We start from the raw sequence: 24,752 nt of genomic DNA, 5'->3' as shown, positions 1-24,752 counted from the left end.
GCAGCTGCTGAAGTGGTGGGTGTTTTTTTTATTTTCCTTTCCTAGACTGCTGAGGAGACTTAGCTGAGGTTACAGTGTGGGAGGATAGTGTTTGAGGGTATGTAGGTGTGTTTAGCCTGTTTGAGTAAAGAGTGGTGCCTGTTTGAGTAAATGTGTTTTTTGTTTGTCTCTTTTGCCTGAGTGTAACTGATTGTAGCTTTTAGCAGTTTTGCCTGGGGTTGACTGTTGGCCCCGCCATCTACTGGGTGAGCCTTGACGTGTGCAAGGCTCTTCACCGCAAGCCAAAGGGTGAGAACTCAAGGGCTCTTGCCCTGTGGATCTTAGCCTGGGGATCTGGCTTGGGGGCCCTCTAGGATGCTGAGTAGCTCTTACATTCTATATTTGTTAAGCTTTTTTGCTTCTGCAGATCTTTCACAAGTAGTCTTGAGAGGAAGTTTGGCAGGGGAGTTATCATGGAAGTGCAAGTTAAACTAATTTTGAAATGGATTGCAGCAGCCCAGCTGGTGAGAGAGCTGAGGCGGTGATGTGCAAAGTCTGTGACATGTTCATATTCTTACCTGAGGATAACAGCAATTACACTTGCAGCAAGTGTAAGTTGGTAGCTCTACTGGAGGAGAAGATGCAGGGACTTGAGGCCAATGTTCCCTCTAAGCTGTGGAGTCTTGTGAGCAAAACTTCCACTTTGTGAGCTACTGGCACTAAAGTTGTGAGCGAGCAATTTGGCTACTGCATAAATTCATTTGCTCTGGAGCCATCCTTCCTGAGCTAAGACAAAAATGTGTGAGCTGGAGGCTAAAAAACCATGAGCTAGCTCACACTAACTCAGAGGGAACACTGCTTGAGGCATGCATGTCCACAGTCCATTTTATAAAGGAAGATGAAGATTTCATGTACAGAAAACGTGAAGCACTCCTGAGAGAGCAACAGGAGGAGGAGGGGAAAGTATCTCAGCAAATGGAGGAGAACCCGACACAGGAGGAGGGCACATGGAAGAATGTAACCCATAGGAGCAGGAAAAACAGGAGACATTCTGAGCGTCTGTTGCTAAGCAATCGGTTCTGGGATCTCAGAGTAAATGATCAAGGAACTATTTAAAGAGAATAGGTAAGAAAATAAACACATAGGGTATTAATATAACAGGTTAGCAAATTAGGATGTAAGGAAGCAGAAAAATGAAGAGAAAAAATGAGATTACTTGTGTAATCGGGTACAGTCACCTGTTAAGTAGTTGTTAAAAGAAAACAGGCAGGAAAATAAGCACAGTTTTGGCAAATTAAAGAAGTAGACAATACAAGGGTAGCAGAACAAAAGGGTACTGTTACTGGATAAGTAGTTGTTGAAAGAGAATAGGTAAGAAAACAAGTATATAACGGTATTAATTTAAGTAATTTACAGGATAACAAAGCCAGAAGGAAACAGAAAACACAAGGTTATTTAAATATTTTGGCATAGCTATTTGTTAAGTAGTTTTCAAAAGAAAATAGAAAAGTAGGGTTTTAGTAGGGTTAAATATGAACTAACCTGTCTAGGTAGAGGGAAGAATGTTGGTTTCTTTTCAAAATTGTAATGACTTCACATTATTTAGATTGACCAGAAATAACAGAATGTAAATGTTAAGTTTGATTTGCCATTAGATTTGTAATTCTGACAAATCATGTATTTAGTTGTCAGATTACTTGAATGCATAATCCCTTCTGCTTGAAATATGTGTTGAGCAGTAATTTACCTTTGTTATTGTGTCAAGAGGAGGAAAATTATAACAAACTTGTTATGTTATGTTTGAATATTGACCACTGGAAGAAGGGCTACTCCCCCAGCCTCCCCAAAGCTGAAAGGAAATTTCCCAGGTCCCTGTGGATGAGAGGACTTGAGCTTCTGCTCCCCAGTATAGGAGAAGGCATGTGTTGGTAACTGGGGATTCCCTACTGAGAGGGGTAGAGGCTAAAGTGGGAGTGCAGGATGAGTTTCCATCTGTTCTTCATGCTGAAGGCCGTGGCTTAGGGGGGAGGAGGAGGAGAAGAAGAAGAAGAGATTGGATTTATACCCCGCCCTTCACTACCTGAAGGATTCTCAGAGCAGTTCACAATCCCTTTCCCTTCCCCTCCCCCCACAACAGACACCCTGTGAGGTAGGTGGGGCTGAGAGAGCTCTCTCCAGAACTGCCCTTGAGAGAACAGCTCTGAAAGGACTTATGACTGACCCAAGGTCACACCAGCTGCTGCATGTGGATGAGTGGGGAATCAAACCAGGTTCTCCCAGATTAGAGTCCGCACTCTTAACCACTACACCAAACTACTGAATACTGCAAATAAATGACTGGCTACATAGATGGTGTCATCAGGAAAGGTTTGGTTTTTGGACCATGACTTATGTTTTTGAGATGAAGCTCTTCTATCAGGAGATGGTTTGCACCTCACGAGGGTAGGGAAAATGTGTTTGGTAAGAGCCTTGCAAACCTAATAAGGAGGGCTTTAAACTAAATCCAATGGGGGAATGAGACGAAATTGAAAGCCTAGTATGATGCCGATAACTGGATATAAGAACACTAAAGTTTTGCGAGGAGTGGCATGTATGCTAGTTAACATTAACTCACAGGTAAGTACAGAAATGAAAACCTGAGGGTGCATAAAACAGGGATTCTGATGCTTGTAGAATGATATTCATAATGGGAATATTAGGATACAACTTATTTAAAAGGGACAGACAAATAAGGAAGTGGAGGAGTAGCATTATATGTAAAGGAGGTATATACCTGTGAGGAAATACATGAATCTGAGCATGGAAGTTCAGTTGAGAGTCTCTGGGTAAAAATAAAAGGAGTAAGAAATAATAGTGATATTATGGTGGGGATCTGCTATAGATCACCAAACCAGGCAGAGGACTTGGATAAGACACTCCTAGAACAGATTACAAAGTTCTCAAAGAGACAGGACATGGTAGTCATGGGAGATTTAACTTATTTGGATATCTGTTGGATGTCCAACTACGCTAAAAACGAAAGGTCCAAAATATTCCTGACTTGTTTTGTTGACTTTATTTTCCAAAAAGTGGAGAGGGAAACAAGGGGATCTGCTACCTTGGACTTGATTCTCACCAACAGGGAAGAACTGGTTGACGAGGTGAAAGTAGTGGGCACTTTAGGTAGTAGTAACCATGTAATTTTGGAATTTACAGTCTTTGGGAAGGGCAAAGCTGTATGTATTCAGACATATAGGTTGGACTTCGGGAAACCAAATTTTGACAAAGTTATGCTGGGTAGAATCCCATGGTCAAAAATATTAAGTAGAAGAGAGTTGAAGAAGGGTGGGAGTTTTTAAAAAGTGAAATACTGAAGGCACAATCACAAATGATTCCGATGAGAAGGAAAAATGGGAGGAACCTAAAGAAGCCAAGGTGGCTTCATAAACAGCTTTCTAAAGACTTGAGAAATAAAAGACTCCTTTAGGAAATGGAAGGAGGGCTTTATAACCAAGGATGAATATAAACAAATAACCAGTGCTTGTAGAGAGAGAGTGAGGATAGCTAAAGCTCAGGATGAGCTTCAGCTAGTGAGAGATGCTAAAACCAACAAAAAAAGGGTTCTTTCCTTATGTTCAAAGTAAGAAAAAGAGCAAGGACATGGTAGGCCCATTGTGGGGACAGGAAAATGAACTTGTGACAGGTGATAAAGAGAGGTCAAAACTGCTCAATTCCTACTTTTCCTCAGTCTTCTCTTGCAAGGGAAATGGTGCTCAATATGGCAAAAAGAGAACACATGATGAGGGAAGGGAGTTGCAGCCTAAGATTGGCATAGGGGTACTACAGAAACACCTAGTTTCTTTAATGAAACGAAGTCCTCGGGGCCAGGTGAACTGCATCCAAGGGTACTAAAAGAACTTGCAGATGTAATTTCTGAGCCTCTGTCCATTATTTTTGAGAATTCGTGGAGATCAGGTGAGGCACCAGAAGATTGAAGGCGGGCAAATGTCCCCATTGTCAAGAAAGGGAAAAAGGAGGATCCAGGTAACTACCAACCCATCAGCTTGATGTCTATACCTGGGAAAGTTTTAGAAGAAATGATCAGTCAGTCATTGAGCACTTACAAAAGGTGACTGATTACTAAGAGCCAGCATGGGTTTCTCAAGAACAAGTCATGTCAGACTAACTTTATCTCTTTTTTCGATGAAGTTACAACTTTGCTGGATCAGGGGAATGCTGTAGACATAGTTTATGTTGCTTTTCAGTAAGGCTAATTAATAGGAAACAGAGAGTGAGTAAGGCTTTTGATAAGGTTCCACATAATATTCTTGTTGCCACGTTGGTAAAATCTGGTTTGGGTTGTATTACTATTAGGTGGATCTGTAACTAGTTGACAAATCGTACCCAAAGAATACTTGTTAATGGTTCCTCATCCTCTTAGAGATCAGTGACAAGTAGAGTGCAACAAGGATCTGTCTTGGGACCTGTTTTGTTTTAAATCTTTATAAATGAATTGGGTTAAGGAATAGAGGGAATGCTTATTAAATTGCAGATGATACTAAATTGGGAGGGATAGCAAATATGATAGAAGACAGGATACAGGATGATTTTGACAGACTGGAAAACTGGGCTATAAGAAATGAATTTTAACTGGGGAAAATTTAAAATTCTGCATTTTGATAAGAAAAATCAAATGCATAATTATAGGATGGAGGAGATTTGTCTTGGCAGTAGTATGTGCGAAAAGGTCTAAGGGTCTTAGTAGACCATACACTGAACATGAGTCAGCAGTGTGATGCCACAGCAAAAAAGGCAAATGTCATTTTGTACTGTATCAACAGAAGCATAGTGTCCAGATTGCACGAAGTGATGGTATTGCTTTACTCTGCTCTGATTAGACCTCACCTAGAGTATTGTGTTCCAATTTGGGCACCACAAATTAAGAAGGATATAGACAAACTGGAACATGTCCAGAGGAGGGCAATGAAGATGGTGAGGGTTCTGAAGACCAAGTCCTATGAGGAAAGGTTGAAGAGCTGGGTATGTTTAGCCTGGAGAGGAGACGACTGAAAAATGATATGATAGCCATCTTCAAGTACTTGAAGGAGTGTCATATAGAGGATGGTGCGGAGTTGTTTTCTGTTGCCCCAGAAGGTCGGACCAGAGCCAACAGGTTGAAATTAAATCAAGAGTTTTCAGCTAAACATTAGGAAGAACTTCCTGACAGAGTGGTCCCTCATTGGAACAGGCTTCCTCGGGAGGTTGTGGGCTCTCCTTCTTTGGAAGTTTTCAAACAGAGGCTAGATGGCCATCTGAAAGGAAAGCTGATTCTGTGAACTTAGGCAGATCATGAGAAGGAGGGCAGGAAGGGTTAAATCAGCGCTTAGTTCTTGTGGCCCTTTGTTACATGCTCAGGGAAATGCTGATCACCACTTTGGGGTCAGGATGCAAATTTTCTCTAGGACACTTTCTCCAGGGATCCTGGAAGTTGGGGTGTTTTTTTTTGCTATCCTCTGGGCATGGAACGGGGTCACTGGGGCTGTGGGGGGAGGTATTTGTGAATTTCCTGCATTGTGCAAGGGGTTGGACTAGATGACCCTGGAGGACCCTTCCAACTCTATGATTCTGAAAGAGATTTTGTCTGGCAGCCATGCAAGCCGTCATGGCTCAAAAGGATCCTATAAAGAAATGTGCTGGTTTCAGAAAAAATATCTCTCAAACTGATTATCATTTTGTGTGTCCCAAAGAATCTTTGCAGTAGAAAGTGAAAAGTGGGGGGGGGGGGGGGCTTGTTTGCAAGGCCAGTAGCAGAACCAGTGCAATGTGCCCAGCAGAACCAGTGCTTTGTGGCAGTGCCCAAACCCAGATTTGCTATTGACTATAATGGCCCCATAGGTTATAATGGAGCTGAATGAAGCTGAATAGTATTCAAGAATCTCTATTCAGTTACCAAATAGGTGCTTTGATTTGGTATTTGGCTTAATAAATATCCAAAAAATGCTGAAAAGGCATTATTCGGGTATTTGTTCAACTCGGTAAATACCAAATGCACCCCCCTAGGGAATACACTGTGCCCAGTTATCCCACCCAGGGTATTTTTGGAGGAATACTTGTTCAATCTCCTGTCTCCTCCCTTGGATTTTACTTTAGAGGAGAAGACAACCATTGGATATGCAAGCCCTGGAACCTGGCCAGGAGCCTGGACACTTATGTCACCAAGAGCCTGCACAGTATCATCAGGCAGAGAGAGAGCAGCCCCAAGGTGAGAGGGAAGCGGGTTGTGCAAACCGGGGCATTTTATTTGCCAATAGAAACCAGTGAAGATTGTAAGTATTTGCTGCCTCATAAAAATGTTCTTAATAGACCCTGGTCAGAGTTCATAACAACAGTAATAAAACTTGGTTTGATAGTATTATAGTGTTGTTATTGGTATTATTATGAGCTATGTTAGCTGCCTTGCTTCTTTGCATCGCTCTAACAAAGTTTTTGCTGTTTCTTTTCAAACTTGTCATTAAGCTTACTACATCAGAAACAAGTACTTTTTCTCACTCCAAGGAAGAGGATATCTTTGACAGATAGGTTATTCCTTACAGTGGGTTAAGGAGGCAAGAATAACTTGTCTCTGCTGCTGGGAGAGAACCTCCTCCTCCAGTTCATTTCTTGCCTCAGTGAGGAAAGTAGGGCTTTTTATAGAGCCCTGTCTACTAGTTCCGTCTGACTAGGCTCCTGTTTACTTTCACGTCTGTTTCAGTTTCTTCGCTTTACTAATATGCCCTTCTTTCTCTTTTCTGGCCTATTTGACCCAGAAAGAGAGAGAGGGGTGTGTGTGTGTGTGTGAGAGAGAGAGAGAGAGAGAGAGAGAGAGAGAGAGAGAGAGAGATCTTCTTCTCAAATTGAACCCATGAAAATTCACCTCAGACAAGCACCTGCTTAAGTGACTCGCCTGGAGATGTGGAGTGCAACTGGCAACACAGGTCTCTTCTTATGGAATGACAGAGTCCCAGATGGAAGCACAAGCCATAGCCCCCTGCCTGTGATTCAGAGACAGATGAGATTTCTGATATTGCAACTGACCAGATTTTTGTCACCAATTCTGAAGAGTGCCAAAGAAACCCAACCATTGTCTCATGGCACAACCAGTGTACAGAAGGGCAGACACAGCCTTTGCTTGCAGGAACCTGTGGTAAGCCTCCAGGGATCCAGAAGGAAAAAAACCCTTCTCCGGTGGTCCAGGAGTGGAGCAGTCCTTACTCCTGGGAAAGCACCTCCTCTTCTGTAGGCAGGGCCGGAAAACTTTGATCCCGGAGGGGAGGGGCTTATCCTCTGATCTCCAGTCTTACCGGCCCTGCCTTCTGAGCAGGACGTGCTGGTTGTGCTCTAAAGAGCACGAAGATCCCAGAAGACACAAGAAGACATTAAGAAGAAGCAGAGATCCACAGAGGATTACGAGGGAAGGTTATCACCTTTCCGCCCCATTCCCAATTGAGAGCTGTGGACCTTGAGGAAGCAAGGTTCTAGCAGCGGCAGTCCTGGGAGGCGCCCAGGTAGTTGTGCTGCCATAAGAAACGCCCCGGACCCCTCTGGGAAGACGGCGGGAAACCACCTGCCCCCCCCCCAGCCACTCAGTGGAGAGCCTGGGGAAATCAGTGGTCACGAGAGGTGGCTGAAGGTGGAACTCCTTCGCCTTCCCTTTTGGCACTGGAACGGAGCCCCCTCCTGCTTTCAGGTTGAGGCGTGGAGGAACGTAGCTCCTGTGCAGTCTGACCAGGCGACTGAACCACGGTAGGACTGTATCCAGTTTAAGGTGGCAAGTCATGGGAGGGGGACGAGAGTGAAGCGGTTTGGAGGTGACAGATCCACCCAACCTCCCCTTTTCTTTCCCTTCTCCTTTACCCTGGATTGGGCTGGGAGGGCCCCTTTTTAAGAGCGCGCCTTGTTTTCTTGATGCTGTGCCCAGTCCATCGCAGGGATACCTTTACAATCTCTTTTGGGATGACAATGAACAGCTATTCCTTTCCCACTGGGATTTGCAGGCGTGGGTGGGGTAAGGCTCCATTTTAGCTAAGTAATAGTAGTTACTTTTGCTTTCAGTTTTCCCCACAACATGGTCCCCATCCAGCTCCCAGGACACAGAGATCTTGGTCTTTTCACAGTGTACTAATATAGCTTCCCAAAACTCTGGGCCTTCTGGAGAGGAACTCCAATCAAAACTTCTCTCCTGGCTTAAAGAGGAAATGAGGAAAGAATTCACAGGTTTATGGCAACAGGCATCTGCTGCCCAGTCTACTGACTGTGTGGCTAAAAGAGACAGGAGCCCCAGTCCACAGGACATCCTCCCTCCTACATAGCAAGGGGTTTACACCCATTGTTAGTGACCTGGTGGATAATTCAGTTTCTTAGTTATCAGTTCCAGAAAAGGAATGTCGTTAACGCACTTTGCGCTCACCAATAATAACTTCTCAAGACAGGTCTCCTTCGATGAAGCAGGTTTTTATTTGTATACAGCCTGCAGGCAGGGTGCGTCTTGCTGCCCAGAGAGCATTGAGAACACACACTGAATTGGGTTCTGTGGCAGATATTTATCCTGTCCCGGAGTGGTATGGAAAATAAGAAACGCCCTCTCCGCCTCCCAGAACTGAGAGTCAGGAGTTACAACTTCCAATCACTGATCGCCTAGTCACTTCTGCTTTTTAGTTAGCCAAACCCACTATTTCCCCCCTTTAGACTGGTCAGCATATACACTAAGAATATATAAAAATATGCAAGATTAAACATAATAGTTCCTTTGCAAAGCTTCTGCCTATCTTTATGTTTCAACTACTCAACTGTTAATCATTCCACTGGATAGTCAGGTATTTTAGGTGCTTTTCCTGTCACCCAAATTGCTGAGTGTAACCAGGTTCTTCAAAAGAGAGAGAGAGAGAGTTAGCACAATAATTTCATTGCATGGTTTTAATCTATGACTATTCAATGGTTAATCACTTCCCTTGGATAGTTAGGTAGCTTTTTCTCACCACCCAGATTGCAGGATCTTCAAGGCTGCTGCTTTAACAATTGACAGTTGTCTTGGCCACACTTCTGCTTTCTAATTAAGCCAGCTTCAGCATCTATTCTCAAGCAATACACTCTTAATTTCAATACACAGCAAATGTCCCTCTAACATTCTCTTACTGAAGGCAATTTTCTATATGTTTTAAAGTAAAAAAATCCTTAATCTTTGTGAAATATTTCTTTGCTCATGCCACTTCTGCTTTCTGCTAGATGTAGCGTTTTGCAAGGTCTTCTGATAGGTTGTTTTGTGCAGGCTGTCAGCTTGTGTGGCTAAGTTCCCCATTTCTAACTCCTCTTAGCTCAACTTCTTATTAAGCCTTAATCATTGATTTCAAACAAAATATTTCTATTGCAATTTTTAAAGCAAGGTTTTTAAGATCAGAAGCCCCTCATTTTATTGCATTTCTCACAGGAAGAAGGCGAGCTATCGGAGGAGGAGGAGGAGGAGGAGGCGGTGCCTGTAATTCAATCTAGATTTTTTCCACATGAGCTCTGTAACAGATTGTTGGCTACAGTCATTAGGACATTGGAGCTCACATACACACCAAAAGTACAGGAAGACAAGGAGGATCCTGATTTTCATGTGGGATCTACCTAAGCCATTCCCAAGACTGCTGCTAAAACAACAGGAGTGCTGCTTCCTGCAGCTTTATACAACATCATTATGGCAGAGTGGGAGCACCCAGCCAACCCTCAGTCTGGAAATCCGATGTTTAACAAACTCTACTCTCTTATTTCAGAAACCACAAAGTAAATCAAGCTTCCTATGGTGGATTAACTCATTAGCGTGTACATCTCTACTTTCAAATGGGTTCTAATGGATTTTAGAAAAGATAACTGTGAAAGATAACTGTGGGAAAGGTGCTATGCAGTGACTCTGAGGCGTCTGCCACCTCCCTTAGAGCATCGGCTACGAGATCCCTGTTTGCTAGAGCGGCCTACACGTGGGCTTCAGATTTAACTTCAGCAGACAGTGACATTCCAAAGAGCCTTAAATATGAGCTAAAAAAGATAGCGCTGGCCACAGCGTTTGCAGCAGACACCTCTTTGGATGCTGTGCTACTCACAGCGAGGGCTATGGCATGTAGTGTGACTCCTAGGAGAAATACATGGCCGAGGCACTGGAATGCAGATCCGGCAGCAAGGGCCAAGGTAGCAGTGTTACCATTCAAGGGAGTCAATCTTTTTGGCACAGGCTTGGAACGCTACTTAGTTGAAGACAAAGACAAGAAGCGGGTGCTACCGTCAAAAAGAAGGATATGAAGTACAGTAGGAGGTCCCGCTCCTTTCGAGACTTCAGGCATGACGATAGACAGCAAGATCGTAGAGGTTTCAAAGGTAAATGGCAAAACAAGCATAGAGACAACAGACCATTTACACTCATAGGAAGATCTGGACGAGGTACCAAAGGACCCAAGAAGGGAGCGTCGGCATGACTATGCCAAGACAACAGAGCGAGTAGGTGCCCGGTTACAGCTCTTTTCCAAGAAGTGGCACCAGACTGTGTCAGACAAATGGTTCCTGGAGATGATGACCCATGAATATGCACTAGAGTTCGAGAAAGTTCAAAAACAGCATTTCTTGGAAATCCCAAGGGGAAAATTACCAGAAAAACACAGATTGATGATACAGGCCATCCAGCATTTGTTGGACATTGGAGCAATAGAGACGGTACCCAAGACAGAGAAGTTGCAAGGAGTTTACTTCATCTCCGGATATGAAAATTCAAGATGGAGACACTGAGGTCCATTCTTTCTTTCATACAAGCAGGGGACTTCATGTCCTCCACAGACCTGGCAGAAACCCACCTGCACATACCGATCAGAGTCAATCACAGGACGTTTCTGAGGTTTGCATATCATGGCAAACACTTCCAGTATCAAGCCCTGCCATTTGGACTAAAGTCCTCGCCTCGGGTCTTCACCAAGGTTTTGGCATAAACAGGGAGAAGAGTATCTTATAATCAATTCAGTTAATTACACACCTGGGAGTGAAAATAGACACAATATGGGATAAGGTTTTTATATCCCAGGAGAGATAAGAGAAATTGTAGCTACTGTTGAATCAGGTTCTGGCCGTTCAGACATCGGAGGTGATCGCAGGTTCGGGCCCGTGTCTCCTTCCCCAGCTCCCTCTCCTCTGCCCTCCTGCCACGCAGTCGAGGCTCCAGTGGGCAAAGCCGCCTGGCCTCGTCTGCCCCCCGGCACCCCCTGCTAATAAATATACAGCTGTTGCAAAAGGGTGCCTCTATGTGGTCTTTGTAGACTTACAAACAGCCTTTGATTCAGTACCAAGAAAGCACCTAAGGGAAAAATTAGGGAAGACCTTGCTCAATTGGAGACTTCTGTGGTTAATGCAAAGACTGTATGAACCTTTGGCTGCCCAGGTTCACTGTAACTCTTAAGGGCATTTGTCAAATTCTTTTCCTTTGCAGAAGGGAGTAAGACCAAGGGTGTTTGCTGGCTCTCATTTTGTTTAATCTTTATATTAATGACATGGCCTTTAAATAGCCAACAATTTCACTCCCTTGTATTGTTATAAACGTCTATCTCAATCTTACTATATGCTGACGTTTCTCTCTAGAACACCTGTGGGTCTTCGCCAACTTCTATACTCTTCTGCAAAGTATTGTGACTCTGAGGGCCTGATTATAAATTATAATAAGTCCTAAGTAATGCAGTTCTCTAGGTCTTCACATCAGCAGAGATATCTTTGGCATGTAATTGGAATTCTTATTGAACAGGTTACCCAATTTAAATATCTTGGGGTTTATTTCTGGACAACTCATATTAGAAATGCACAATCTACGGCACATTGCTATGAAGGCAATAATCTGGGTGTGGGGTTTTTTTAGTTTTAAAGGAGGACAATATATTTCAGCTGCCATTATTGTATTTAACAGCAAAGTAGGATCACAATTTTTGTATGGAGCACCTTTGTGGGTTGAAGCTTGTGGAGAATTGATTGACTCCCTTCAAAATTATTTTTTCTGAAAAATTACAGGTGCTCCTAACTGCATTGCTGGAGTATCATTGAGGGCAGAACTAGGTCTCAGGTCCTTCGAAGCTTGGATCTAGGCTGCATCCTTTAGATTCTTGGTCAAGATTTTATTCTCTATGGAGACACGCTTCAACATTTGTCTGTTCGACTGTGATTTGCTTAACAAGGCGAGAGATAGCTAGACAAAACCTTATATCCAGGTGTGAATTGGATAATTTGAGGGGTTTTTTTTAGTGGGGGTGGATTTTAATATTATATTGGCAATTGCCAAGTTATTTTCTCAGTCGATTAAGATTAAGAATAATTAAATGAGAACAGTTGTGTCTGCTCCACTTCGACGGAGAGTTGAGGGAGCATTTCTGTGAAGCCTCATAAAGGCAGTTTGATGAGAGCCAGTTTGGTGTAGTGGTTAAGAGTGGCGGACTCTAATCTGGAGAACCAAGTTTGATTCCCCACTCCTCCACATGCAGACAGCTGGGTGACCTTGAGCCAGTCACAGTTCTCTCAGAGCTGTTCTCTAAGAACTCTCTCAACCTCACCTACTTCACAGGGTGTCTGTTGTGGGGAGAGGAAAGAAAGGAGATTGTAAACTGCTCTGAAACGCCGAGTGAAGGGCGGCATATAAATCCAACTCTTTTTCAAAGCAGTGAATAGAGCTGAAACTCTAACCATTCAGCATGAAGGCTGTATAGTGGCTAATTAAAGAGGGGAGTGTACTCCAAGAAAAAGGGGGAGGAGGAGGAGCCTGGCTGGCTGGAGATCCAGAAGGATGAGTAATGTCTCCTTCCCACCATCAAAGTAACAGTCCCAGCCAGGGCTATTATATGATACTGGCAATCAACTACTTTCAGGTACGCTATTCTCAGCTCTCTATAGCTAGGCCATGGTTTTGAATCCAAAGATCTTTGGGACCCCTCATGTGGATGTCTTTGCTTCACCTTAAAACCAACAGGTGGAAAAATACTTTCGATGATACAAGTGCTTTGGTTCAGAATAGATTGATGAACAAATTTTTCCATGGCCTTTGGATATTCCTTATCAGTTCTTTCTTATTCCTTATTGTCAAGGTCATCAGAAGACCTAGGAAAGATTGGATCTGTGGGGTTTGATGTGGTTCTGAGAAAGACAGGTGGAAGTTACAATTAAAAGGGTCCATCTGGGGATAGTTTTAATGTGCTACAGGAGTTGGCCCTTCATTTGTTGCTCATTTCAGAAGGGGGAATTTAATTAGAGCCATATCTTTTCTTGCATATTTCAGAATAGGTTTCAATGGTCCACAGGCTCTGGCCACCCAACTGATAGTTTATTGAAAGTGATCTCATTAGGTCAACAAGTAAGTCTCTGGCAAAGGTTTCACAACTGTCTAGGTGATATAGTGCTGTTTTGGCCCTTTGATTTTGCATAAAGTAATATTGACTTGCCCAGATAGAGTCTGTGTAAATCATCCATCAGAGTAGATTTGTTTTCTCCTCCTTCTCAGCCCTATAACAACAAGGAGTTCTTGGGTAACTTTTTCCATTTTATATACACTGCAGAATCAACTGGTAATGTTTTCCTTGACTGTACTACTTCAGGTTGCAAATTAGCATGCTCATTGGGAAGGTTCGGCCTAGCCCTGCCTTAGCATGTGGCATTAGCTGAGCATTACTAGAGCATTGGGAAGGTTCAGCCTAGCCCTGCCTTATGCTGTTTTAATACATAGTAGCAGTTTTTGATGAGGGCGTACTCATGCTTGCTATTCTTGTCTGTGCCCACCCCATGTAGAAGTGGTTTACTCCACTGAAAGCTTCACCATTTTACTCTGCTGAGTAAATCTAGTTCTATTTCAATACAGAAGAATTAACAGTATCTGTGTTTATATGACTTTGAATATTGACTTTTATAAGGTTGTTTCATGAATGGAATAAATTCAAGGAGACGGGGAAGGAACAAGCTGTAAATTTGTTCTAGTAGACTGCAACTTGTCCATTAAGTTGTACTTTAGAGATTTAATTAAATTATGGTTTTTCTTGTCCTTCGTTTTGTTTTAGGTGGTGTCTAAGTATATTGAGAATCCAGTATTGTTTCATCTGGAAGATACTGGACTGGTTAAATTTGACATTCGTTATATAGTGCTTCTGCGGTCACTTAAACCACTTAGAGTGTATGTTTATGATGTGTTTTGGCTACGGTTCTCAAATCGGTAAGAATTAACTCTGTAAGATACTAATTTGTGGCATTTCTGAATGTCAAGAACTCAGAGGACTAACTTTGTCTTTTTCTATATAAAAGACCTTTTTCGCTCGATGATTTGGATGACTATGAGAAGCATTTTACCGTCATGAACTATGCTCCAGGGTTACCATTAAAACAAGTGAGTAAACGATACAGAAAAAGGACAGCGTTTCCTCCTTAATGAAAGTTAAAAGCATGGTGGCATTTAATAGTATTAGTTAGAGTTACTTTGAATGCCCCACCCACCAATTTATCCAGGGGCATTGTCTTGGCTTGAGGACACATGCTGAAGCAACTTAGCTGAAGCTTAGCAAGAATGTGTTTGGTCAGTACCTGGATGAGAGACCTCCTTGAGCTTCCTGGAAGAAAGGCAGGGTAGAAAAGTAAGAAATTGCTGCCAGAATCCAGCTAAATGGAATGTAGGGTTTACTCTGAAGAATCAGAGGCAAACTACCAGTTTAAGAGAGTTTCTCACGAAGCATTTGTACAGTTTGATATAAAGGTGGTATAACCAAGGGAGGGCTTTCAAAGGTACTGTATACTTTGTTCTCAAGTCACACAGATTGTAAATGCCTATTTTGTTAGAAGTAGCATGTGGCATTAGCTGAGCGTTACTAGGTAGAAGAGGAACAGATTAATGGTAGCTGATATAATGTGGGTAGGGGAAGAGGTACTTGAAGAGAGGTCTTAAGCGCTGTAGGTGATGTTCAAGGCCTGCCAGATCCCTCTGTGTCTGTTTGTTCTGCTCGTGCTGTGTATAACTTTCACCTGGGAAGCACAATTAATGTTACTTTACATTTGTGCTTCTGAAGCTTTCTGGATTACCTGATACCCTTGTTGAAAGCATAGTAAGACTTCAGCCATAATACAGAGCATTTAGTTATCTTTTAGGAAATGAGATAGAAGTATAATAAATTGCAGGAATCTTGTTAAGACTGAGATATATGAGAATTGTAAAACATACTTGTGCTTAAATTAGGGCTGCCAAGTCTCGTTGAATCACGGCGGGGGATCGTCATTCTTTACAGGAGCTCTGCCGCGGGGGACAGCAACAGGCGTTGCATCGCCGTTGCCAGGATGTGACGCTACGCGTCGCTCTGGCAATGGGACTCCAAACAGCCCCGTTGCCAGAGCGACGCGTAGCGTCACATCCTGGCGACGGCGGTGCAACGCCTGTTGCCGTCCCCCGCAGCAGAGCTCCTGTAAAGAATGACGATCCCCCGCCGCAATTCAACTAGACTTGGTAGCCCTAGCTTAAATGGATATATGAATAATCAGTTGGCATGTTGTTTTCAGATTCACTGCGATGAATTTGTTCCTCTCTTTGAGAAACAGTATCCTGAATGTTCCTGGCGATCCGTTGAAGTAAGTCACTATCAATTAAGTGATGTACTTTTTCATCTATCAGAATTCTTTGAGCCATCATACTCACTCATGGGTCACCTGTGGCTCTTCTGAGCATTGTTTCCCCAGTGTGGCTCATTAGTCACTTGTGGCTCTTCTGAGCACTGCTCCCCAGTGTGGCACCTGTGGGTTTCTACTTTGAAACAGTCACTTAGGGAGCTCCAGGCCTTGTGCCAGGGATGGAAATAAAGTACCTGTCATTTCCAGCAGCCCCACATCTGCCTCCACTGCCCCTGCACTCTCATTCCAGGACCCAGGCAGAGGGCACAGCTACCACCACCATGGCAGCTACCAGGGAAAAGAGCAAGCTAGCCCAAGTGGGGTGCTGGGGTCCCTTTCTCCATAGCCAGCTTGCTCTTCTGTGAGAGCCTCAGTGATCTCACTCTCTTGCCTAGCTGAAGAGAAAGCAAGAAGGCCAAGAAGGAAGCCCTTCCTGCAATTCAGATATACAAGGGATAGTTAGGGTTTAACAACCCTGCCTGCTCCGAGGTACTCTGGCAAGTAAAAAGATCATACTTAAATATTTAATGCATTTATCTTACATTATTGCATGTGTGGATTTGGTGAGGTGGAGCATAGGGAATATAATAGTCATGTGGCTCTCTTGTTGATAGTATATGTGAACATGGCTCTCCACAAGTGGAGGAATAAGTACCACTGTTTAGAATTTCTGTTTCTTGTTACAGATGACATATTTTAGAACTAATCTATTTCCATTAAGTAACTCACAATGGGATACCAAATTGGTACAAATTTTTTTCTGGTATTGCGTAGGTGAATTGGTACCAGTATTGAATGACAATTTGCTTAAAAAAAAATAATACCAAATTTTTATTAGCCACTGTTGAACAGAGGGGACTAGTTTTTCTATCCATTTGGTTGCTATCAGATTTTTTGCTATTATCATTAGTGTTGAGACTGTTTCTTGTTGTCTTAATGTCATTTGGATATCATTCCATTTTTCTAGTAATATTACAGCTGGGCTTAAAGGAATTTTTATTGAAACCATTTTTTCTATTTTATTAAGTATTTGTTTCTAAAAGTTTTTGAATTAAGGCACAGGACCACCAGCAGTGTATGAAATCTGCTGTTTGTCCACATTGTTTTGTACAGTTAGGTGTAAATTCCTTGTTTATACTATGTCGTATTTTTGGTGGAATATTCCATCTGGTAAGTATTTTAAATGCCTGCATTTTTATAGTGAAGATTTTTGATGTTTGGCTAGGGGAGTTCCAAATTAGGTCCCAGTCTTCTTCGGTTAAGTTAAATTTCAGGTCTTTGTTTAACATGTGATATATTTTTGTGAAGAGACCTGATTCTATAGAAGATCTTTTCCTCTCTTAGCTTTGGGTAACTGTTTTAAGTTTCTGGCGAATCTGCAAAGCTTCCGATGGTAAATCTGGAAAGACGGAAATCTGCTGCTTATGATATTTCAAGTGTCCTTTTTCTCTTGCAAGATTTTGAACTGTTGTTTTAACTCTCAAATCAGCAAAAGCAACTAATATGTCTCTTGGGAATTTCCTGTTTGGGTTGTTTAATGTCCCAATCAGGCCAGACTTGAGGCTTCATTTTTTAAGCAAACTAAATTTGGTAACTTCTCGGTGCAGCAGCATGTTTCAGAACAAGATATTTTGGATTATCTTTGTAATTCTATTATGACTTCTAACTATAACCTCCTAGTGAATAATTTATTTAACATCAGGCTGAAGATGCTGATGAGAGTGATTTACTTATTCTTATTCTACAAATGGTACTCAGATATCAGTAGCTTCCAGACTTTTTTCTTTCAACAACAGTCTTCGTTTACCATCGAATTACTGCTGAAAATTCTTTTTTATGCATTTTTGAGGTTTTTAATCCTGTATTGGATTACAAAGAGATTAAATTCACAGGAAAATCAGATTTCTATTGAATTTGTTAGATTGACATTTTCAAAATATTTAGGGGGGCTTTATGAAGCAAAATATTAGTAACGGTTTTCAGTGTAAGTATAGTGCAGAATATGAATGAGTAGCTCATCTGAGAACAGATTCTCTATGAGCAGTTTTCCTGTAACCATATTCACTTAGTTTACTGAGTTAATGAGTTTTGAGCTTTTACTGAGCCTTATTTGACTGTTCTGCTATTAGCAGTATTATAGGGTATAATAGGACTCCTCATAATGAAAAAGTTTGCTCTTTGTCCATAAACAAATTAAAGATTTGACCCACATAGCCCCTTTGCTCTTTGATCAGCCTCGTGGCTTTGTCAGGTGAGCAATAGTACACTGCTCACTTTTAGGTAACCCTTGTCAGAGCTGGCAACAGATCACTAACATTTAATAAATAAGTTTCTACCTTCAGCTCTGTTAGCATAAACATATCACTAAATATAGCATTTAATACAGAGGAGTTGACCCAGTGGACACTCCTGTCCTATTTACAACAGCTGATTTTGTCTTTATATTAATAACTGTAGAAATAAACCTTGCTGCTCTAAATGTCACAAATTTATCTCTGGCAGCCACTAATGTTTTTAATTTCAAGAAATCTTCCATAGCTATCCGATACCCAATGCACAAGCAATTTCTCTTAGTGTCTTCCTCTCAGAAGATGCCCTCACAGACCCACCCCCTAAACCATTCTTTACTCACCATTCTTTACTTACTATTCCAGCTTTTAAAAGGAAAAGTAACATTCAAGTTAATTTGCTAGCAGCATCAGCTTTAAATGTGATTTCTTTGTCATTAGGAGGAGATCTTTAAGGCATTTCATGAATTATTCCAAGCAGCTTGTGCAAAACCTGCCCCTCTTGGCATTTGTGATTATCCGTCCTCACGAGCAGCCTATGCCATTGACCTGATGCTAAAGTGGGATACCAGCAGCAATGGTAATTTCTTCTATTTTAAGAATGTTTCTGAACATTGGAATGAGACTTTAATTACTTCTAAGGAGCCACAGTTGTAGAAATATTTTAGATGCATGAACAAGGGTGCTTGGATACCTGCTGTTGTCAGAAAAGCAAATTTATATATAAATCCCAGCCAGGCCCAGACCATCATTAAAGTGTCGAATTCTCTGCCAAATAATTTTAAGTAAATGAAAGCATTTGGGATTGCTTTCCTTACTTTGTTTGGATCATCTTAAGTTCATGTATGAGTTGTTTTTTCTAAAGTAAAACCTCAGTATTCAGGTTAAATTGCCGTGTTGGCACTTTGTGATAAATAAGTGGGTTTTGGGTCGCAGTTTGGGCACTCGGTCTCTAAAAGGTTTGCCATCACTGGCCTAGAGCGTGAAGCCCTGCACCAAATTTTGCCTCAGCCCTCAGCTCCCCAGGAGGCTTTGGCAAACCACTGTTTCTTAGCCTCTGTTGTCTTCCAGCAATGTAAGGATAAGAATGTGACTTCCCTTACTGGGATGAGTGGAGGACTGATGTAAGTGAAACATAAAAACATAGAGCTGGAAGGGACTTCAAGGGTCATCTTACAACCCGTTGCACAACGCAGGAAATTCACAACTACCTCCCCTCCCACTCCCCTTGGCGACCCCTGATCTATGCCCAGAGGAAGGCAAAAAACCTCTAGGATCCCTAGCCAATCTTGCCTGGAGGAAAATTCCTTCCTGACCCCAAAACAGCAATCGGCATTACCCTGGGCACATAAGAAGGGCCACAAGAGCCGAGCCCAAACTCATACTTTCCTTCCTTGCCTCTCATGATCCTTTTACGTTCACAGAATGAGCTTTGCTGTCAGATGGCCATCTAGGCTCTGCTTAAAAACCTCCAAAGAAGGAGAGCCTGCCACCTCCTGAGGAAGCCTGTTCCATTGAGGAACCACTCTAACCATCAGGAAGTTCTTCCTTAAGTTTAGCCAAATACTTTTTTGATTTAATTTCAACCCATTAGTTCTTTGACCTCCTGGGACAGCAGAAAACAACTCCGCTCCATCTTCTGAATGAAAGCCCTTCAAGTACTTGGATTTATTGAACACTCTGAACAACCTTAAGAACTAGATAAACATTAAGTTATAATATTGTTTGGAGATGGGTCGTGCCATCTGGTTCAAATTCTTTTGTGTTAAAAAGACGATTATATTATCTGTCCTTCAGGGAAACCATTTATGCTGCCCCAGATTCTGGAAGTGAATTTCAACCCCGACTGTGACAGAGCTTGCAGATACCACCCATCCTTCTTCAACGATGTCTTCAGCACCCTTTTCCTGGATGACCCCAACAGTTGCCACATGATTTCCATTGTCTAGCTGTACATGGCTTGACCCAACCTCTGGTATCAGATGAACATACATAGAACATACTGGGAAGCAGTTGTCTGCTTTTTTTCTTTCATGTCAGGTCACAGACAGATGTTATCATTGACTTTTTTCTTCAAATATTAAATTTTGTTGTATACTGAAGATCATAGAAGTTTGAGAGTAAATCAGTTGCTGCTGCATTTCTTGGTAGTTAGTACGTTTTGCTTGCTTACAATAATTATCTGTATAGCCTGTTGGCCTGCTCTGTAATTTTCTGCATCAGGTAACTGACAGCATTGGTTCCTCTTCCTACTTGTATTGGCTTCCGTGTCTCTTAATTTTTTTAACAAATGAATATGCCAGTTTATTTTCAGGCAGCAGCAAGCTCATGTGACCAAACAGCTTTCAGATTAGAATTCTAATAAACAATGTCACAGCCAAACAGAAATTGTCTTTGATTTTAAGCAAGGGACTTAATGTAGTTCTACTACTATCTTGGGAAGAAGATGAATGTAATATAATTGCTGCAGCAGTTTATTCACCCAGATGGTGAGCTGTGCTTCCCTTCAGCTGTATCATTTGCATGACAGACACAACTCTGTAAGGTAAACTAGTCTGAAAATTTGTAATTGTCCCAAGGTCACACTGCAAAACTGTGTGGTTGCCTAGCAACAGCCATTGAGGGTATTTGTTTCTTAAAGCTATAGATGCTGCTTCTATTGGGGGGGCTACTTTCTCAAGGGGGAGGAGGGCACTCTGATATGCTGGGGTTCCTCTTTCCACAATCCCTGGAGGTAGGAAATTGAACTTTCTGTCTCCAGGGGGAGGAGGAGCCCACCCCCCTCAGTTTTTTTCCTCCCTCAGCCTGAGAGAGCAGTGGATTTACAGAGCTCCTGAGATTTTCCTTTAAGGAGCTCCTTTGGTTGCACTCTGTTCTTTCTGTCCTCCAGGGAAACCAGCACTTGAACCACCCACCCTGACCAGGGCCTGAGAGCCACCCTGTCTCTTTGGGCCCACCCTCAATTTCTTGGCAGAGTGATTGAGGAGAGAAACTGAGGACTCTGGGAGGATTTGGATTCGTCATGTCCCAAAGGATGGGTCATTTCGTAGAAAAATAGGTGCTCATTAGCATAACTTATTTGCATATGCCACACCCCGACATCACCAGAAGTGTGTCAGAAGGCAACACCCACCGCTCAAGCTCCACCCCTAGGGATTGTCTTTCCACTTTGGGGGCTGGGGGCTGTCATTCAAGTCCCAGGGTGGCCTATCTGAGCCCAAAGACGTTAATGGAAAAACCATTCCACATTTTCTTTGCAACTTTTTTTGTGCTGCAATGTATTTCAGTGGAGCCCATGCAAGTCGCATTCCTGGCTCCCATTATCTCCAATGGGCCTTCAAGTCTCTCCCATTGTTTCCAATGGGCAATCCTGTCATTCCTTTTATATATCCCAGTTAGTTGTCCCTTTGAAACTGTACCACACCATTTTAAGTAACAGCAAAATGAACAGCATGAACATGTACAGAGTGCACATTTCTTGCCAATGTCCTTTCTGGGTTGCACACAGGGCAAATTAAATTTTAAAGTGTCTCTGGAAATTTTAAAAGTCTTTTGTTGAACCCCTTTAAGGGAAGAGGTCATAGCTCCATGGCAGAGTATCTGCTTTGCATGCAGAAGGCCCCAGGTTCAATCCCTGGCACCAGGTTCAATCCCTGGCACAAGGATCAGGTAAGAGGTGATGCAAAATACCTTTCCCTGAAATCCTGGAGACCCACTGCCAGACAGACAATCCAAACCCTGAAAGACCAAGGGTCTTACTCAGTCAAATGCAGCTTCATGTCAGCCAATAATGCAGAGACAGCAGTGTGCAGGATGGCACTCTGCTCTCTTTGCACAATTGATATGACTGCCAAACCAAATAGTCTCTTTTGCAGCAGTAGTTGTCCTACAGTTTTCTCAGTTTCGCAATTCTCGATGTCAGATTTGTGTCCATTTACCCTTTGGTGTAGGGTTTGACCTGTTTGTCCTATGCAGAGAACTGCAATTTACACATCCTACTGTATTGTTATTCCAGTCTTGCTGTTTTTATTGCTCAGTTACTTATTCATCTTGACTCTAATAATCTCTTCCTGACAACTAACTCCCCCTACCTGCATGTAAATTTGAGGAAATCTGTTTCAATGTATGCGAAGACGTGTGCACATGCTAAGAACATAAGAGAAGCCAATATTGGATCGGGCCAATGGCCTGTCCAGTCCAGCACTCTGTCACACAGTGGCCAAAAATACCAGGTGCCATCAGGAGGTCCACCAGTGGGGCCAGGATACTAGAAGCTCTCCCACTGTTGCCCCCCAAAGCACCAAGAATACAGAGCATCACTGCCCCAGACTGAGAGTTCCTATCTATGCCTCGTGGCTAATAGCCACTGATGGATCATATGTGTATCCAATTCCCTCTTGAAGCCGTCCATGCTTGTAGCCACCACCACCTCCTGTGGCAGTAAATTCCATGCGTTAATCACTCTTTGGGTAAAGAAATCCTTCTATCATCCATTCTAACTCGACTGCTCAGCAATTTCATTGCGTGCCCACGAGTTCTTGTATTGTGAGAAATGGAGAAAAGTACTTCTCTACCTGCTCTATCCCATGCATAATCTTGTAAACCTCTCTCATGCCACCCCTTTGTCAGCTATGCTGCCATGGGGGTTGGGGAGTTCATTCGGTGTCTGGTTAATTGCTATTGCATTCCTATCCCTGCTGTTCTGCCTGTGCTGAAACGCTTATCTCTACAGATGTGCAGGAGGAGCTTGTGTTGTCTGGAAGTTGATACTGGAACTCCTCCTAATGAGATTGTTCCGTGGCCCAACTCTGTCTTATGTATGGCAGTGGGCGTGCGTGAGTAATTTACCCGTGTATACAGAGGGCAGATTCAGAACGGACTCTCCTATTTCCCAGGAAGTGAGACAACACACTAAGGTTTAATGAATAAATGTTGTCTTTACTAGATATTTCTCAAGCACATGAAAAACAGATGCGTTCACACATACACAGTTTCCTTTAGTTTACAGTAGATACAGAAAGCAATAAGTAATAAAAATAACTCAAACCAACAATGAGGTAAGACACAGAAGGGTAGCGTTTATACTTATCTGAGTTCCAGTAGAGAAGTAACTCTTCTCAGCAGCAAGAATTGAACAAAAGCGCTAGCTTTAGGGACCCTACAAACGCACTGAATGGTCCAGCCAAACACGTGTGGGCTCTCTGGTCGCGATTCCAGAGAACGCTTAAGAATCACCTGCAGTAGGCTTAAGTTGCAAAGGTGAAAGGTAGTTAGGGGGATGGTTAGCTAACAAGAAACAAAGGCTGTGTTTCTTCTTTTAAAACCTAGTTTTAGGGGTTGGCATAAGGTCAAACTACACCTGAGATCCGTCCCCTTCTCTATTCCTATAGGTTGGAGGGTTGTGACGCTCTACCTAGAGGGGAGTGGGGCGATATTCAAATTCTAAGCCTAACTTCAATGGGGAGCCATGTGGCAAGGTGTCAAAGTTGTATTCCCATAGCAACTTTTGATTTGCAGATGTTGCTTGGCCCAGGAAGGCAATAACAGGATGTTGTCCTTTTGTGATTCCAAACCAGATATGTGGGGTTACGTGTTATTCCAGGAGATCTGTAATGGTGGGAGACCTGTTGTTTTCCACGCCTCCAAAGGCTGAGCTTAATGGCGAAGGTCTTCTTTGTCTTAAGGCATGTCGGGAAAGTTTGGGTATGCACGTGTCCATTAGCATAGGCAGCACAAGCCCTGCACACAGCAGCTTCCAGGTTCAAACAGGAAAGCATAGCAAGCAAATCACAGACACAGCAATTCCCAGATCCCATATACACAGATGCAAAGACATTTTACAGACAATACAGCAGCAGCATAGCACAAATGATACATTTAAAAGCACACATGCTAACAAAGTCTCCTATGTACCGTGAGAGACTCCTGATTCCCAGATTTAGCCACCTAACGGTTTCCTAACTTGTCCCATGCGCGGGAGGGTATCTAATTGGCCCATGCCATGGGGGGTGTGTGTGTGCATACGAATACCCTATATCCTATTAGGCTCTATGGGTTGCCGCCATTCTTAACAGTGCCTGTGTTACTGCATCTATAGCTTTGCAATAAAAGTATAACCGTTCCTGAATGCGTGTACTTCGTTGTTAGCTGTGGGTTCTGACACCCTTTGGGGATTCTGAACTTAGACTTCAGTCTGTGTCATGGTGCCTTCTCATGTTCTTGACCAGCACATGAAGCAACTTATGTACAAAAGGTTACAATGCCCAGCCATTTCAAGTTTTCCCCTGGGCCCTAGGCTCAGAACTCTGAGCATGAGATTTCTGTAGTGAATGTCAATAAATCAAAAGTGGGTTTGCAGCTTACAGATACACTCTTGAACAGTATACTCAAGATTGCAACAGCACAGACCCTTTCCTTTGCTCTGCAGCTCCCTTGCACAAATCCCCCCCAGCCTCCACACCAAAGACCAGTCTGTGGCTTCAGATGCACCCCCCCCCATGCAACAGATCCCTTCCCACCTGCTCCTAGACGCCAGTGAGGCAGAGGAGAGGTGTCTCCCCCCCTCCCTTCCACCGTCTTTCCTGTCAGCCACTTGTCTCTTTCCAAGGAGGGTGTCAGGTTCAATAGAGCAGTTGCAGTTCACAATGATTGATAAGAATAGATTGCTTTATTACAAGTCACTACTGATACACTTTCATGGTCATTGTCAGGAATGAAACTCAAAGCCAAGCATGCATGTATTTATTTATTTTATTGTATTTATACCCCGCCCTCCCTGCGAACGGGCTCAGGGCGGCTTACAAGAGAGCACAAAGTGCATACAGTATATAAAAGCTA

General features: G+C 42.8%; 1 protein-coding gene across 1 annotated transcript in view; it reads left to right on the top strand.

Annotated features, from left to right (window-relative positions):
* The window catches only part of TTLL12 (tubulin tyrosine ligase like 12), a 62,674-nt gene extending 42,385 nt beyond the window's left edge, over positions 1-20,289 (top strand). Inside the window, exons 9-14 of the mRNA XM_015422978.1 lie at positions 6,109-6,220; positions 14,040-14,191; positions 14,281-14,362; positions 15,520-15,588; positions 18,357-18,495; positions 19,713-20,289. Coding sequence (XP_015278464.1) covers positions 6,109-6,220; positions 14,040-14,191; positions 14,281-14,362; positions 15,520-15,588; positions 18,357-18,495; positions 19,713-19,864 — 706 coding nt within the window. The 3' untranslated portion in view covers positions 19,865-20,289. The remainder of the gene's footprint in view (positions 1-6,108; positions 6,221-14,039; positions 14,192-14,280; positions 14,363-15,519; positions 15,589-18,356; positions 18,496-19,712) is intronic.
* The last annotated feature ends 4,463 nt before the right edge of the window (positions 20,290-24,752 follow it).

Source organism: Gekko japonicus, unplaced genomic scaffold (genome assembly GCF_001447785.1).
Source record: "Gekko japonicus isolate JY-2015 unplaced genomic scaffold, Gekko_japonicus_V1.1 scaffold145, whole genome shotgun sequence".
In the NCBI taxonomy this organism is placed as follows: Eukaryota; Metazoa; Chordata; class Lepidosauria; order Squamata; family Gekkonidae; genus Gekko; species Gekko japonicus.
The sequence above is the reverse complement of the archived record's forward strand: the minus strand, read 5'-3'. Positions and strand labels throughout refer to the sequence as shown.